At 43.8% G+C, this 18,308-nt stretch overlaps 1 protein-coding gene across 3 annotated transcripts in view; it reads left to right on the forward strand.

Annotated features, from left to right (window-relative positions):
• LOC129744462 (inactive serine protease scarface-like) overlaps positions 1-16,248 on the forward strand; it is a 210,786-nt gene extending 194,538 nt beyond the window's left edge. For 2 of the 3 annotated variants that reach the window (XM_055736981.1, XM_055736983.1), the window contains exons 5-8: positions 231-1,502; positions 1,583-1,737; positions 14,139-14,416; positions 14,479-16,248. In XM_055736981.1, the coding sequence (XP_055592956.1) occupies positions 231-1,502; positions 1,583-1,737; positions 14,139-14,416; positions 14,479-14,894 (2,121 nt within the window). In that variant the 3' untranslated portion in view covers positions 14,895-16,248. The remainder of the gene's footprint in view (positions 1-230; positions 1,503-1,582; positions 1,738-14,138; positions 14,417-14,478) is intronic. The other variant, XM_055736982.1, reaches the window with a different exon arrangement.
• The last annotated feature ends 2,060 nt before the right edge of the window (positions 16,249-18,308 follow it).

Consider the following 18,308-nt stretch of genomic DNA (forward strand, 5'->3'; position numbering starts at 1 on the left):
ATAACTTTGCCTATGGTTTAATGGGACAGGTTTTTTTTTCTGTGATTCTTGATGTGAAATTTACTTTTGGATTTTTGATTGGTCTTTAATGCGGGATAGTTTGACGTTTACAATTTTTAGATTTGAACCGAATGGTAGATAAATTTTTATAACGAGGCAATTTCAATGACTTATTTGCAATCAAGTGTTCAATAGTTTAAAACGTACCTTTGATGTTTATCTCGTTGCAGAGCGGCGTTTGCTACTCCCCCGATGTATGCTGCAAGACCCAGGGACAGATCGCTGACTCTACCATTCTGACCGACGAGGGATACGTTGTTCGGGTACCTGAGAATCAATACCTTCCACCAGAAGGCCAAAATTCAAACAATAACTTTCAAACTGCACCACCACCAAGACCACCAACTACACCTAGCCCACCACCACCAACCACCACACAACGATACATTCCACCACCCACTACACCACAATACATTCCACCATCCACTACACAACGTTACGTGCCCCCGCCAACCACGCAGCGTTACGTGCAGCAAACCACCACTCAGCGATATTTCCCACCACCTCCGACCACGCGCCCTCCATTCACCGGAAATGAGTACATTCCACCAAGGGAAGAAATTCCAGCCCCATCAAACACCGACCCTAATGCTGTCAGACCCCCACAGGATGAAAACCCCAGCCCAGCTAACGATACTCCGGTTGTGATCCGCCCGAATCCACCACGTCCATCTCCGCCAGGTGGCGATGCTCCACCACCACTACCCCCAGTAGGATGCTCTGCGGCCATGAACTGTACCGAACGCCAATTCTGCTCATCCACCGGAGTCATCTCGAAGACGCCAGTCAATCTGACCCCTGAACAGGAACTCTACCGTGTGCCGGTTACCGATTGCCGCAATCCCGAAAAGGGCTTCACCGGAGTGTGCTGTCGCGATCCAGACTACGTCGATCCTTGGCCAGTAGGCATGCTCGGTCTGTACAACCCGGAAATCTTACCTTTCGATGATGGATCCTACAAGCCCAATGGAAATGGAGGAAACGGAAACGCCGTCGCCGCAGGAAACACCAACGGAGCTGCTCGTAACGAAGCCATCCAAGCATCTCAGAGTCGGATCACCACTGCCCAAACCTACGGACCAAATCAACTGACCAGTTCCGGTACTCAGACACGGTTCACTCAATCGAAAACACAATACAGCAGCAGTGGAACCACTCAGTTGGGTAACTCACAATTCGGAACAGGTGCCACACGATCCCAGTACACGACGAGCGGCGCTACTCAACCCCAATACAATAACGGCGTTACGGCCGCTGCTTCCAGCCAATCGACAACGGCCATCCGTAGGCAACAGACCACAAGCGTAGGAACGACCAGCATCAACGGAGGCAACGGAGACAAACGGTTCACACCATCGGGACTTCAGTTCGTCAACAGCGGCAACACCCAGTTCAAACCGTTCCAGAAGCAAACTGCTGGCCAGTGCGCCCCCAGGAACTACGTAGGCTTTAGAATCAATGATTTCTTTTTCTAGGTCGTTCGGGGGATTCAGTAAATGGGGTTTTTTTTTATTAATTTCAGAACACTCAACCACGAGGCGCCGGACAATGGGATACCGGATTCGGTGAGTTCCCCTGGATGGCGATGGTGATCCTGGAATCGAACAAGACCCTGCTGTGCGGTGGTGCCATCATTTCCGAGAATACTGTGGTGACCGCCGCTAACTGTGTTAATGGGTAAGATCTGAGGGGAAGGTCAGCTTTGTGAGCTTCATTTAAGAGTATTTAGAGATGTGTCCATCCTCTGGGACAGCTTTTTGTCACAACCTCTCAACCTCTCCTGATCGGTATTAAGTCTCAAATTATCTGTGTGATTTCGTCGGTTACAGTGCGCTACGAGTGTTCGTCCCAAAACAAACATTCGTAGCATCCAGAGTGAAAAGTTTTATGAAAAGAAAGATCTACCGCACCCTTGACACTGACACGTATTTCGGGCAATATGGGAAGCTGATAAGCTCAAATCGATGAAGGAGCTGCTAAAAACGCCCATGGATTAATAGGAACTGCGTCAGGTAGAAGTGGACCTCTCACTTACTTACTTAATGATCCCGCGCCGATCCTCCGGTGCATAGGGCCGTGGTAAAAGACCTCCACTGTTGACGATCCGGAGCCAGCGTCTTCACCTGGTCCCAGTCAAGATTCTCGTCGACAGTTCGGATTTCAGCGGCTAGGCTTCACCGCCACGAGTTTCTGGGTCTGCCTCTTCTTCGATGTCCTTCTGGATTCTATTCTAGCGCCTCTCTGCAAATCTCGTTTTCATCTTTTCGCAGCGTGTGCCCAATCCATCTCCACTTACGATCCCGAATCTCGATTTCTAGCGCCCTTTGATGACACCGGCGATGTAGTTCCTCATTCGAGATCCAGTTGCCAGGCCACAAAGGCAGCGATTTACAAATACTTGCAGTTTTCGCGTCGTCACCGCATATGCGCTCCAAGTTTCGCACCCGTACAGCAATACGGATTTGACGTTTGAGTTGAAGATTCGGATTTTCGTTCGTAGAGAGATCTGGCGTGACCGCTAGATGTTTCGGAGACTCGCAAATGCAAAACGGGCCTTTCTGATCCGAGTTTCGATGTCTTTCCTGGGTCCACCATTAGGCGTTATCTGGCTACCAAGATACTGGACGCACTCCACTTTCTCAACTTCTCCATACTACCAATTTATCCGGTATGGAAGCCATCGAACCTCCGTATGCGTTCTTCGGGATTTTCATTCCTTCGTACATAATTATTCTATGCGACCCATTCCCTCTGCTTATTAAACTTTGACGTTGCTTGATGATCTTTACGCACTCCCCTAACTGCCCTTGCCTCGTTACACTTCTTGTCCTACGCTAGGATGATGTAGATGGGAATCATGTCCACAATGACGAAGGATCCATCTGCTGAATGGGTCCTGTAGGCACCGGAAACTTGCATGGCTATCAGCCGATTTCTGCTCCGTAAGACCGCTCATCTGTGCCGGAGGCAGGCTTCACTCGCAAGAAATCGTCTCCAACTGCTCTTTGGACCATGCATTGTTGAGGCCTCACTACTTCCATCAAGATAACAAATTTGTCTACAGACACCTTCGCAAGATCTGCTATGAACCTCCTCGATTGTTTCACCTGTGCTCATGAGCCCTGCTTGCTTGCTGCTGATACTTACTTACTTACTTACTTTATGGTCCCTCTTAGATTATCCGGCGGCGCATCGGGCCTTGGTAAAAAACCTCCACTGTTGACGATCCGGAGCCAGCGTATTCACTTGGTCTCAGTCAATATTCTCGTATACACTTTGGATTTCGGTGGCTAGGCTTCGCCGCCACGAGTTTCTCAGTCTGCCTTTTCTTCGATGTCCTTCTGGATTTCATTCAAACGCCGCACTGCAAATCTCGTTCTCATCTTTTCGCAGCGTGTGCCCAATCCATCTCCACTTACGTTAACGAATCTCGATTTCTACCCAGACAACCAGAAGTCGTATTTTCTTTTACAGATTACATCGTATAGAATGTTATTTATACTCATTTTCGTATATCTGCACCTACAATGTGCGGTCCATGCATATTCTTTATCGTATTTAAAAGCATTGCATGATTTTATTACGACAAGAAGTATTTATGTACATATGAAGTCGACCTTTGTGTACGACAATTCGCAAAAAATCCGTGGAACGACCGATATACGGTGATCAGCCGTATTGAGAAATTTGGTCGTGCTATGCATAAAATAATTCGAAATAAAAAACGTATATAACTGCATTGATTCGTTATAATGTGCATGCAATCGTATACCTTTGCAAATTAATTCGCATGTCGAATTTCCGTAAAACGTATTCGCTGGCAATCGTAAAAGAATACAAAAAAGTTCAATAAAATCGTTTATGGTAATGGGACATCGATGATTGGAATCGTATTAAAAGAGGCTTCAAAATGTTGGTCTATTTTTAGATCATCGATGACGTGTTCTACGATTTAAAAGATTTAAGTTATAGAAATATACGATTTGCTTTTGGTTTAATACCTTTGAAGCAAATCCCCTTGAATTTATATATTCCAGATAGCGTCGAGGAACCATCATGAGCTGATGATCGAATCGTCAGGGGATCAAGTCCAGGCGCTAACAATAAATTCATGAACGTGAAAAAAAATCAGCAATCAGTCAAATAATAAATATGTACGATATAAACTTGAATTTGACAGCAAAAAACACATTTCTTTGAAATTATCTTATTTTAATTATTTTTTGGGGATGAATAAACCAATTGGTTTAAAATCCCAGAGAAAAAAATATTTTTTTCAACTGACGGAAATGAGAGCCCTGCACTCAAGTCACAAAAGACGACCAAATAAGGGTTGTACTCCATTTACCTGAAAACCATTGCCCAGAATGGAAAATCCCCAGAATTCCAATTGCCAGAAAGAACCATTCCCCAGAATTTTTTTCCCCAGACGAACCATTCCCCAGAAAATTTTTCGCCAGAATGTACCATTTCCCAGAAAATTTTTCACCAGAATGAACCATGTACCAGAATTTGTTTCGCCAGAAGAACCATTTCCCAGAAAATTGAAAACATTTATTCTTACTAGAAATTATTTAAAAAAAAGGAATTGTTACAAAAAAAAATGGGGTTTCATAACTTTATTCTTTTGCGGCAAAGCCGCAACCAACGAGGATGAAATCCCAAATCCGAGGAGGCCGCCGACCCGCCGTCGGAAGCGGCGGCCCTAAGACATTGGTCTAGGTCTGCCGGGGCTTCCTAGGTCTGCGTGAAAGCTAGGGGTGATCCCTTAGCCCCGTCCGCCACGCGACAGCGTGAAGGACAAAACGTCTTTCAAGTTCGAACGCGCAGCGTGAGGAGTCGGATACCAAAACGGTTTTTTAAAGGACCATGGTAAGCATTGAATCAATTTAAGTACCCAAACCATAAACAAAGCACAATATTGGTTCTAACATAAATTTAGTTGGAAAATTTTAAATTCGTAGTTTCATTTAAAAAATCATTTTGAAAAAATTAATTTCGAATCATATGAAATATACAAGAATTCATTAGAAAAAAACAAATTAAAATACTAGGGGAAAAAATCTGGGATTTGTGCCATTCTGGTAAATGTATCATTCTGGGGAAAAAAATTATGGGAAATGGTCCATTCTGGGAAAAAAATTTCTGGTAAATGGTGCATTCTGGGGATTTTTTTTCTGGGAAATGGTACATTCTGGGGTTTGATTTCGGGTATTTGTCATTCTGGGAAAAATTCATTCTGGGCAATGGTTTTCGGGTAAATGGGATACAATCCCAAATAAGTCGTCAAACTTTCCATATTGTTACGAAAAATGTCGTATATTACAACCTCAATCATCTATATGATGATGTAAATTGTCATAGTATATTCCAAAAATAATCAGGGTAGTCGTAAATGATGCGCATGACAAGTCGTGCAAATCGTAATTTAATACAATCCAAATCAAGAATATGTTTGCTAATGTACCTATATGGCCTCCAAAATGATACGTATATACTGGGTTTGCTACATTATATACGATATATTTACACGTATATTTGCACGTATATTTGCGTTGCAAATTCGAAATACCCACCAAATGATTGTCTGGGTAGCGCCTTTTTATAACACCGACGATGTAGTTCCTCGTTTGAGATCCAGTTACCAGACTACCAAGCGCGGATGATATTCCGCAGGCAGCGATTCACAAATACTCGCAGTTTTCGCGTCGTCACTGCATATGTGCACTAAGATTCACACTCGTACAACAATATGAAGTTGACGTTTGATGTGAAGATTCAGATTTTTGTTGGTAGAGAGATCTTCCCAGAGATGTTCCCAAATCTTTACAACATTGACTTTGTGTTTGGGCGAGAAAAACAATATCGTCTTTTTTTTATTAGTTGATTGCCCAAGTGGTAAATCCTTTCTACGAATTGTATTCCAAGGCGCGGCGAGCCACTGCGTTCCCCCAGTTTGCTACTCTGGGTCCATGGGTGCAATTGGTGACTCATGATACTATGTACCCCTACACGATGAAGTCCACCAGGAGCCTCTGGCAATAATTCCATCCGGACCTGCAACGAAGGCTGTACCCATGATGGGAGACCATACTCTCGTAAAGCGCTCCATGGCAATACTCATTTCTACGTTCTACACCAGCAAAGTTCTTCCGCTCTGCTGTCAATCCGTTCGCCGCTACTCGTGACTTAACGCCCACATTTGGCCTCTTGTCACCATTTGAGGCTTAAGGACCGGCGCCTCTCCTAGTGACTCGAGACCCTCTCACGCTCATCCCTCTTGACACAATTCGAGACGAGAACAACTAACCTATCCTCGTTTCTTGAGGGCCCTCTTTCGATCCGTCTCTTGACCCAATTCGAGACGAGAACAACTCGCCTCTCCTCGAGTCTGGAGATACTCGCATGACCTAACGTCTTCCCCCTCTTGACTCCTCGAGATTCATTCTGAGGCCCAACAACTGGGTAGCACATGTTAACGGCACAATGCCTTCTGCCCGTCGTGAGTCGATCATATTCGCGAATCGGGCAGAAACCTCTCCAAAAAGCAGACCGATCAAAACCTGCTCGTCCCGCATGTCGAGGTCGCGACTACCCGATACGCGTGACGACCCCTCCCTCTTGCAACTAAGCACTGGTACCAAGGAATCCAGTTGCACCACGTTTGTGCCACACTCGGCACGCAGCTCGTCGGCTGGCTGACTTTTTTTTGTTGGTTACCACAGGTGGTAAATCCCGGTTTACGGATTGTATTCCAAGGCACGGCGAGCCACCGCGTCCCCCCAGTTTGCTACTCTGGGTTCATGGGTACAATGGGAAGACTCATGATATACTCCGTGTATACCCCCTACTCCCTAAACTCCACCTGGGGCCGCAGAGCTGGTTCCCACCCCGAACTGTTTAGTACACTATGCTTCAATAGTGGGAGGTCTATTCGCGCTAATGCGCTCCTAGGCAATATTCCTTTAACGAGACCACTTTCAGCAAAACCTCTCGTCTTTACAACTCGATGCCTGAACTCTCCTCGAACGACTTGAGAACCGACATCTCCTCGCAATGACTCGAGATTCCCACACAAACCTCTCCTCTTCGCGACTTGAGACCTGATCTCTCCTCTAACGACTTGAGATCCGACCCCTCCTCGCATCGACTCGAGGTTTACCTCTCCTCTGCACGATTCAAGGCCCGATCTCTCCTCTAATGACTTGAAATCTGACCTCTCCTCGTAATGACTCGAGGTGACCACTTGTACCCCTCCTCTTTTTGGTAAGGGGCCTGATCCCTCCTCTTACGACTCGAGACCCGACCCCTTATCATAAAGACTCGGGGTTGACCACACAAACCTCTCTGCCTGAAGGTTTGAGGTCTGACCTCTCCTCTAACGACTCGAGGACCGACCTCTTATCTTCAGGGTTCGAGGTTTGCCACCTTGCCCGTCGTTTGCCTGATCGAGAGCATCTTATCCTGGACTCGCGCCTGTCACGGCACACGCGCGGGACTTAACGCAACGACTCGGATGATTCCCGACGAAGACGTCATCCTACTCCGACTCGAATGGCTCGCCCGACGTCGAGAGCCACTCTACCCGTGGGTATTCCCCGAACGTGGAATAACCCTTTCCCAACGCTTTCCACTGCGAAGAAGGTCATGTCTTATCCCCACAGCTTCTGTCGTTGAGAACCGCTCTACTCGGATACTCCCCGAAGTTGGAGCATCTTACGCAAGAACGCGGCGCACCCACGGCATCCGCTACGCAGAAGGTATTGTCTTATCTTTGTAACTTCAAACCGCGGGGTCGGACGCACTCTACTCGACAGCCCCCCGTCGATGGGGTCAGTCTACTCCGACCGTTGTCCGGTCTTCTTTATCCCCCTTGGCTGGCAACCCTAGGATTTTTGGCCCGCGTATTTTCCTGCCCGTTGTGTGCCAGATCAAGAATGCCGGACGACTGTCCTGCAAAACAGGTGTTCGCTACAAATCCTGTAGGAACAAGACGAGCGGGGGCGCAACGAGCGAGGTGGTTAGACCAAGTGGAGCGTGATCTGGCGAACGTAGGGTGCCCGAGAAATTGGAGAACGGTTGCTATGAACCGAGTGAATTTTAGGAATTATGTTCGTCAAGTTATGTCGTGAGACGGAATACTATGTAAATAAATAAATGTGTGCCAGATCAAGAGCAGCTTATCCTAGACTCGCGCCTGTCACGGCACACATTCGGGACTTGGAACGCACCTGTGCAAAACACGAGATGCACTGATGGTTATATACTTGCAGAGTAATCCTGTTTTTTTATGAAAGCTTCTTTTATTGAATAATTGAAGATACTAAATTAGTCCATTCTTTTTACATTTGCCATAAAACATTGCGCTTCACTTGCAGAGTTTTATTATAACGTTGCTTACATAATTCATTGGACCTTTTTAGAGGTACCTACATCGTGAACAAAAAAAAGCAAAAGTATGTATGGATGTCACCTTGGGTGCACGGTCGTTACGCAGTTGTGGCTAAGGCTTCATCAACAAGTCCATCATTATCAAAAGAGCTTTTTCTTTACAAAAGGAAAATCTTCAATCAGGGTGGCCACTCAAAATCAATTTTTAATTTCCCGCATTTTTCCCGTTTTTTCCCGCATGGTCTCACGAAATTCCCGGTTTTATACAACAGAAAACCAAACAAAATTCCGAATATTCATTTTTGAAACCATATAAACGAAAATCGATTAAGCTTTCATTTAATGGTAAATGATCTTTAAATGGTTTTTGTTTCAGTTATGTTTACCAATAAACCTGCAAATCATTAGATTGATAAGCGGGTTTTTTTTTCAATTTTCTAAAGCTATGTCACTCGATTCGAAAATGTTGATTATCATTTTTCAATTTTATTTGTTTGTCATATATTTTAAGTATTTTAATTTTTCGTCCATCAAGCTTGCTTTTCTCTGAAGTCAAAAAGCAACTTCAATTTTTTCGCTTCCAGTTCCTTACTCTCCTTTTCTGACTCTCGCTCCCGTTTCGCTATAGTTTTTTTCAGATTTTCCTCCATTTTTTTGCTATTACGGACTCGACATATCTCGAATGAGAATTGAGAATTGAGACCATGCATCCTGGATTTCGTTACCCCCTGACCCCCTGAAAAGCCTCTTTCCATCGTCGCGTTGCCATGAGACAAAATTAGAATTTTCTGCAATAAGGTCGTTAAATTGAAGAACTCCTTTTTCGATTCGCCCATAAGTTCCATCCAAAAAATGTCCAATCGTTGTGTTTCGATATCCCGAAATGATGTTTTTACTGCAGGTATTACACACAATTGTCCGAATTCGTCCTTAATTTTATCAACACAAGCTCTACTTAAGTGTTGCTTGTCAACAAGTACTTCTAGACACAGGTCTAAACGTTTTTTGGCAATATCTGGATAGTGTGCAATCACATCGGGATTGGATGGGATAAGTCAAGGGAGATCGTATTGGCATTTTATTCAAAAATCCACAGTAAAACGAACTACAGCTATTTCTGAATACAAGGATATCCTTGTCGGAAACATGACCAGACTCTTTTGCTTTCTTAATTGCCGATTTAGTTGAGAATCCAATTTGTACGTTTCCAGGAGGTAGGAGATTAATTTTTGTGTTTCACGCAACTCAAATGGTCATTCGAACGCGTCAACGATAAGAATGTAGAACCAATATACCTTGCTTCAACTAGGTTTGTGTTCCAGAAGCGCACACAATATCCATTTGTTGCTTCTGCAAAATCTTATTCAACGTTTCGTCAAATCCCAATACGAACTCGCTACAATTCTGTAGTAAATTGAAAATTTCATTCAAAAAATAGAGAGCAATACCGTGTGGAATCAAATAGCTTATTTTTGTTCTTCCCATTTCTATTCGATTAGCAATCTGGCTGTTCGGGAACATCTTTTTGTTGCTCAATGAAGCAAGTTCAAACTAATCGAAACAGTTCCAGTTCGGCAGGAGGATTCGTTTTGACCTGATAGAAATCGTGTCGAAGTCAATTGGAAAGCGACTGGTGATCAACTGTAAATCCATTTCCATTTGTTTCGACCTATTCCGAATGAACTTCATTGAACAGATTTTCACCGAGACTAAAATTCCCGACTTTTTGAAAAAAATCCCGGCTTTTTCCCGCTTTTTTCCCGTTGGATTTCAAATCCCGTCTTTTTTCCGCTTTTCCCGTTTTTCCCGGTTGGGTGGCCACCCTGTTCAATGCTACTACTGTCTAAGTTGAATTGGTGTGCACGATGAACTCCTAGCCTCTCGTCTACGGGGAGGAGCGACCAGAGGTTGCGCATATCCATTGCATTTGCTGGGATGATCTGCTGCTTTCGACCTATTGCATCGCTTTCCGAGATATCGCCAGTTTTGTTATCCAATATCTTTTGCTCACGTTTTTCTCCTTTCTACTTCTTTGTCGTCTCCAGCCTCGGATACGATGCAACGCTTTTGGCTCCGTTATTCAAATCGTCGCTTGCAAATTTCATGTTGTTCTTACGAGCCTCCCTCTTATGACTGATTCACTGCTTTTCATTGTCGATAACTTTTTGTTGAAAACGCAGATTTCAGTGGTGGAATGGAGTTATCTTTATTCATGTTTCGTCAGTCTAGTCATTACATAACTACACAATTCATTAGCGATTGCTATTGTCGCACTCTACTTCTCATATTCCCTAACCGGGAAAGTACTCATTTCGCAATGAGTACTTTGATACTCTTATGCAGAATATCTGGCAACACTACTGTGTTACCAAAAACCCAATTTGAGTATTCTCATATTCCTGCCTAACCGTGTGATGATGTAAACATTTGTACCGCATTTATCATCATCACCTGTCATCAGCAATCATTGATCTATTGCTCTCGATTGCGAATTAAACATAGCAAGAGGAACCAAAACAAACAATGTTTTGGTTTTGCTCGTGGCAGCAGAAGTTTGCTGCTGTGCCGGAGGAAACCGTATGTTTCAACACAACTGACGACACAGCTGGTGGCGGGCGAATGTGACACCGGCTAGCCCTTGCTGAACGATTTCAGCAAATGTGTTTAACCGGTCTGATGCAAGGCGATCGTTAGCACTTAGTTTTTTCGGGCTTCAGGGTCCAGTCTTGAGGGTCCGTAAAACATCTACTTGGCAGACCTTCGTAATATACCCTAACTTTTATGCAATGGATATGGAGTTGTGCTGGAATCTCCTCCATCACCTCCATATGCAAGCCTCTCACCCCCGTTAAAATAGAAAATCCTGTTTCAGCTGAAAACCGTTCTCGACATAACCTTGACAATTTCGTTGTCGTACGCTTCGTCGTACGTGATAAACCGAAAATTCCGGATGTATTTGAAGAGCAAACTGTAACTGAAACACCGACGTTTATCGTGGAACCTTCCATATAAGAAGACGTCGTTTGCAGTCCTAATTTCATAAATGCATTTTTAATTTTTTTCTGACTGGAATCCCACGAAAAGACAATAGTTCTCCCTGTAGAATCCAAGGGTATGGGAAAAAAAACTTTCTTGATGATGCAACATTGGGTGGTCGGCGGTTGTGTTGCTAGACGGTGTAAAGGTTCGACATCAACTGACTTCGTGATATCGAGTCGTCAACGAAGCTGCTTGAGAACGACCTCTCTCTCTCTGGTTCTCCCTTGGAATGAGATAGCAAGGAAGGGATGTCAGTATCAAATATAAATCCATATGCAACGTTACTCTACACTCCCTATACACGGCATTTAGATCATCTCGACCACTAATGCCCCTGAAAAAAATCGAACACCTCGATGTTGGGTGGATTTCTTGAATTTGAACCAAACCGCAAAACAATAGTGTTTTCTCTTTTGCACATTCTACTATTAGTGCTCTACTTTCCACAACGAGCACAGCTTAGAGAAACACGTCCGCATTGAACGAAGCGTAAAGCCGAACTGCTTGCTTCAATAACTGTCCTGTGTAGTCTCCAGAGATTCTACAAGGCGCATCTAATTCACGCATACACTCTACCTATGCAACATTCGCATAGAAGTTCATATTAAAATTAAATATCATCCTGACCGCCCGAGATCATCTTCACGTGGTGGTCCGATCTGCTACGCTGATTGTTTAGCGTAGTTCATTTGATAGCTTCGGACTCATTAAGCTTAGTAAAGTTATGCTATGCTATTCTACGTCGATCGCAATTTGCGTCGTCCAACTCCTTTGCAGAGCAGTCATTATCCGGGCGAGTCCATCGCTGACTGCCGCTATGTGTTGATGTCATCACACATCTTCTGCAACACGTCCTCCGCTGTCATGTCTGGTCCGCAGCCGTCGAATATGTTTGCACGTTCCTCTTCAAATCTTGGACAATAGAATACCACGTGTTCGGCTGTCTCGTCCACGTCACCGAATGCTAGGTAGACTGGCGAGGCCACATGTCTAAACCTGTGGTGATTCTTCATGAAGCATCCATAACCAGTCAGGAATTGCGTCATATAGAAATCCACTTCGCCATGGTTTCTCTCCATCCACTCCTTGATATTTGGGATCAAACGATGGGTCCACCTTCCTCTTTTCGTGTTGTCCTACAGCTGCTGCCAATTAGCCATAGAGCTATCTCTGGCTCGTGTTCTCACGTTTTGCGTGACTCTATTTTCGTAGTAATAGAAGTCATCCAACAACAAAACCGAGATGGGCATGACTCCCGCTACAACGCATTCAGCCTCCGACGAAACGGTGCGGTTTGCACTGACGACTCGCAAATTCATTTGGCTTTGCATACTGTTCAGCTTCTGCTGGTTTCACTGGTTGTTAAGATCAGATTTCCAGGCCCCCCTCCATACCGAAGGATTGACGAAACTACACTCGAAATTATCCACCGCTGACTACTTCGGATCCCCGAGTTTTTCGACATAATCCTTGCTTCTTGCACACATACTCAACGTGATTTTTAAAGCTGAGCCGGTCTTCGATCATCAAACCCGAATATTGAAGCTCGCGTTTTGATTCGATAGTGCATGATCCATCTGTAATCCTGCCTGTTTGCGGTGAAATCAGGTTTGATATCAGGACCATCTCGGTTTTGTGATGAGTCAACTGAAAACTCTTGGAGTGCATCCAGCTCTCTACCGCTTCTACAGCCTTCGAAGCTCTGAGTTGGACGATTTCTGTTGAGTAACCCGTCGCCAGTAGCACGACGTCATCCGCGAAACCAACCAACTTTACTCCCTCTGGCAGGCTCAATGCCAGCAACTCATCGTAGATAATATTCCACAGGACCGGGCCCAGTATCGGCCCTTGCGGTACTCCAGCTGTAACATCCAATTTCTGAAATCCTTCGCTCGTCACGTATTGTAGCTTGCGGTTCTGGAAATAGCTATCCACTAGTTTGCAGAGATATTTCGGTATCCTCATTTTTATAAGCGAAGAAGCAATCGCTGCCCAGCTGACACTGTTGAAGGCGTTGCGCACGTCCAATGTTACTACCGCACAAAAACGATCTCTTCTTGAGTCTGGCTTTATCAGCCGTTTCGATGACAGTTCGAATGGCGTCGACTATGCATCGCCCTTTTCGAAAGCCGAATTGATTGTTGGACAATTCGCCTTCGCCCTCGGTGTACTGCTGGATACGATTCAAGATCACCTTTTCCAGAACCTTTCCAACCGTATCCAGTAGGCATATTGGCCTGTATGCCAATGGGTTTCCCAATGGCTTTCCTGGTTTGGGCAACAGAACCAGCTTCTGCCGTTTCCAAACATCTGGAAACATCCTTTCCTCAATACAAATTTGCAGTGACGGTCGGAATATTTCGGGAAGTTCCATAATCGCGATCTGGAGATCTAAAAAACCAAATCGTACTTAATGATCCGGAATATGGTGTACTTTTGGTGCAATCATTTGGCGTTTTTTAGCTGACAATTTATTCTTTACACTTTCTTGGCATACATCCTCGAAACTATAAAAATTTTTTGATCCTTCCATCGTTCACTTTGAGACGTACTTAGTTGGAGCTTGTCAAGCCTTTGTTGCATATGAAATTGTCCAAAATTGTTTAACTAGATACATAACAATTCAAATTTCCCGCAATTATTTCTAGCCTGAACCCACGGGACATCATGATCAAGGGCGGTGAATGGCGCCTGGGAGTCGATGCCGAACCGAAAACGTTCCAGATTGTCCGCGTCAAGGATGTGGCGTTCCATCCGGCTTACAACCCAACCACGCTGAACTACGACGTTGCCATGCTAATCCTGGAGGACCGCCTACGCTTCGATACCCACATCGGATCGCTGTGCCTGGACGAGAACGACGTTGTGCCAAGTGCTTCCTACGAAAACTGTGTGACCACCGGTTGGGGACGTGAGGTTCTTAGAAGTAAGTGTCGGTTGATGATTCCTTGTTTATCAAAAATTACTTATTGGATTCTTTGTTTCTAGTTCACATCGGAAACGCTCTGATGCGTTACATGCCGATCTCTCTGCTCTCGGAATCGGAAAGCCAGCGTCAACTGCAGACCAACGGATTTGCTGCTGAATCGCACATCTGTGGACGTCCGGCGGCCGACGCCTGTGATGTTGACATTGGAAGTGCCTTGGCCTGTGCTGACACCAGTGGAACTTACTATCTGAAGGGTGTTTACTCCCAGGACAACGGCTGCGGTCGACCAGATCAAATTGTGTCCTTCTCGAACATTGACGTCCAATGGATCAAGCAGGTGCTGAAGAACCCGAACCAGTTCATCACCCCGGTGCCAAACTACCAGACGGCAGCCAACAGCCCAGTGATTAGCACTGTACAGCAACCATCAACGCTGGTACCACAATACGGAAAGGCGTACTTGCCACCGTACTAAAAAAAATGTTCGTGTAACCAGCTGAGATATCAGAAACAGAATTTACTTAATGCTTTAGATAGAACCTATTCTAGCCCATAGATACAACAAAAACCGAACTCATAAGTTCGCTTACACGTAGACATTTATACATTTCCTACCGTCATTTGATTGTTTTACCTCCGGAACCAACAATAAGTTTTAAGTTTATATACCCGACCATAGATACATTCCGTACTTTGTACTTAACCATCAGAGAATCATGCGCAAATTCTTCATCAAAGCTGATCAATCGAAAATCGAAACGCATACATCCATGCAACATGTCAATTTTCTTGTCCATAAAACGATTGTTTCGCCTAGGTAGTCCCATTGTGTTAGTGATAGCTGTTATTGGTTTTTTCAACACCATCCTACCCCACTTCACAATGCCACACGCCTTCTTTGTTCACGAAATTGAGCAAGAGTCCGAAATGCCGGGCTCTTCTTCTAGCTTGTTCCGTTGTTACCAAAAGCGCATCGATCTTAGTAGACTCGTATGATAAGAGTCATTAAAAGAAAAAAAAATCTACTCTGAACTAAGCACAAGACAACATTATCCCTCATTTACACACCATGTACAAAGTTCATCTATCATCTTATAATGTTGATAGTTTATTGCCCTATTTGTTTTGCACTGCTAGTAGATGTACCTTTCATTTCGTTTTATTAACCGAATTTCCAGAATCACATCTTCCTTAGACACATTGCACAAGTGACACAAAAGCGCCATTTTCTTCGAGCAAAATGGTGTTCAATTTTGACAAACTTGACACTAATTAATATCGCTCTCTATTTCCCGCAACGATAGTCGAGCACTCTCTAAAACTTGCACCGTGACCAAACTTTTCCTAAGGGCACAGAGTAGCATGGATCTGGAAAAAAAGAACGTAAACGTGCATTTCTAAAACTACGCGGTACCAAATCTTGTGATGTTCTTTATTGCTAACTTGTAGTACGTCGGTAAAGGAAAATCAGATTAATATTTTTACTAACTCAGTGTGAACACAGACAGCGCAAAACAAATAAGAATTTCGGTAGAAAAGTTTTAATAAAAACCACTCGTGATGAGCGCGCAAAAATCATTGGCGCTCTGCAGATGATTCCTTAGAGCTTAGAGCTAACTGACTCGGACAAATGGGCCAGAGTTAGTTTGGAAAAGTGTTTTCTTTTTAAATTTGTCGAAGATCTTCGACAAGCATGCAGCCGGTGACTTTAGCGTTTAAGTGAAAAAACGAGTATAACGTAACCATTAAACAGTAGATATTTTTAGTGCTATTTAAACACCCTGTACATAAACCCATTTATACCGTAAGACAATTTGTAAGAAAAATAATGCAACTGGTTTTGATTTGCTCGAAAGAAACTGTGCCTTGTATGCATGAAAGAAGTTCTTCTGTCAGTGGATGCCGATTAAGGGTCGCAGAAATCTTCGTTCTGCGAAATCTTCTTTTCCCAACGATATTCACTGTAAAGAAGGTCATGTCTTATCTTCGAAGCTTCACTGGGATGCTTCCCGTCGACGGAGCAATCCTACCACCTACTACGCAAGTGACGTATCTCCAAGGTTCACTACGCAGTTGATCATGCCTCAACTTTGTAGTTTCACTCATATGATCGGACGTGTTCTACTCAAAGCTTTCTCGAAGGTGGAATTATTCCGATCCGGTTCGGAAGAAAGCGTTTTACTGTACTTGGGTCACCTCCTTGTACTTGGCGAATTGACTCAGAAATTTTTAAATTGATGAACGCTTTCACTTTAATCGGTCTTGAACCGAAATTTTTTTTAAATACCTATCAAGAAAACACTGGCATAAAGGGGCACAAATTGAGCTCAGAATCCCGAAAAACGGCTTCTAAAGGCCAGAAAACGCATTTTAAAGTTGTGATCCTAAATTAAGCTCACAATCCCGAAAAACGGCTTCTAAAGGCCAGACAACGCATTTTAAAGTTGTGATCCCAAATTAAGCTCAGAATCCCGAAAAACGGCTTCTATAAGCCAGTAAACGCATTTTAAAGTTGTGATCCCAAATTAAGCTCAGAATCCCGAAAAACGGCTTCTAAAGGCCAGAAAACGCATTTTAAAGTTGTGATCCCAAATTAAGCTCAGAATCCCGAAAAACGGCTTCTATAAGCCAGAAAACGCATTTTAAAGTTGTGATTCCAAATTAAGCTCAGAATCCCGAAAAACGGCTTCTAAAGGCCAGAAAACGCATTTTAAAGTTGTGATCCCAAATTAAGCTCAGAATCCCCAAAAACGGCTTCTAAAGGCCAGAAAACGCATTTTAAAGTTGTGATCCCAAATTAAGCTCAGAATCCCGAAAAACGGCTTCTATAAGCCAGAAAACGCATTTTAAAGTTGTGATCCCAAATTAAGCTCAGAATCCCGAAAAACGGCTTCTAAAGGCCAGAAAACGCATTTTGAAGTTGTGATCCCAAATTAAGCTCAGAATCCCGAAAAACGGCTTCTAAAGGCCAGAAAACGCATTTTAAAGTTGTGATCCCAAATTAAGCTCAGAATCCCGAAAAACGGCTTCATTTACGGCGAATTTTAAAGTTGTGATCCCAAATTAAGCTCAGAATCCCGAAAAACGGCTTCTAAAGGCCAGAAAACGCATTTTAAAGTTGTGATCCCAAATTAAGCTCAGAATCCCGAAAAACGGCTTCTAAAGGCCAGAAAACGCATTTTAAAGTTGTGATTCCAAATTAAGCTCAGAATCCCGAAAAACGGCTTCTAAAGGCCAGAAAACGCATTTTAAAGTTGTGATCCCAAATTAAGCTCAGAATCCCCAAAAACGGCTTCTAAAGGCCAGAAAACGCATTTTAAAGTTGTGATCCCAAATTAAGCTCAGAATCCCGAAAAACGGCTTCTATAAGCCAGAAAACGCATTTTAAAGTTGTGATCCCAAATTAAGCTCAGAATCCCGAAAAACGGCTTCTAAAGGCCAGAAAACGCATTTTGAAGTTGTGATCCCAAATTAAGCTCAGAATCCCGAAAAACGGCTTCTAAAGGCCAGAAAACGCATTTTAAAGTTGTGATCCCAAATTAAGCTCAGAATCCCGAAAAACGCCTTCTGTAAGCCAGAAAACGCATTTTAAAGTTGTGATCCCAAATTAAGCTCAGAATCCCGAAAAACGGCTTCTAAAGGCCAGAAAACGCATTTTAAAGTTGTGATCCCAAATTAAGCTCAGAATCCCGAAAAACGGCTTCTAAAGGCCAGAGAACGCATTTTAAAGTTGTGATCCCAAATTAAGCTCAGAATCCCGAAAAACGCCTTCTGTAAGCCAGAAAACGCATTTTAAAGTTGTGATCCCAAATTAAGCTCAGAATCCCGAAAAACGGCTTCTAAAGGCCAGAAAACGCATTTTAAAGTTGTGATCCCAAATTAAGCTCAG

The sequence above is a fragment of the Uranotaenia lowii genome, chromosome 2 (assembly GCF_029784155.1).
Source record: "Uranotaenia lowii strain MFRU-FL chromosome 2, ASM2978415v1, whole genome shotgun sequence".
NCBI classification, from domain to species: Eukaryota; Metazoa; Arthropoda; class Insecta; order Diptera; family Culicidae; genus Uranotaenia; species Uranotaenia lowii.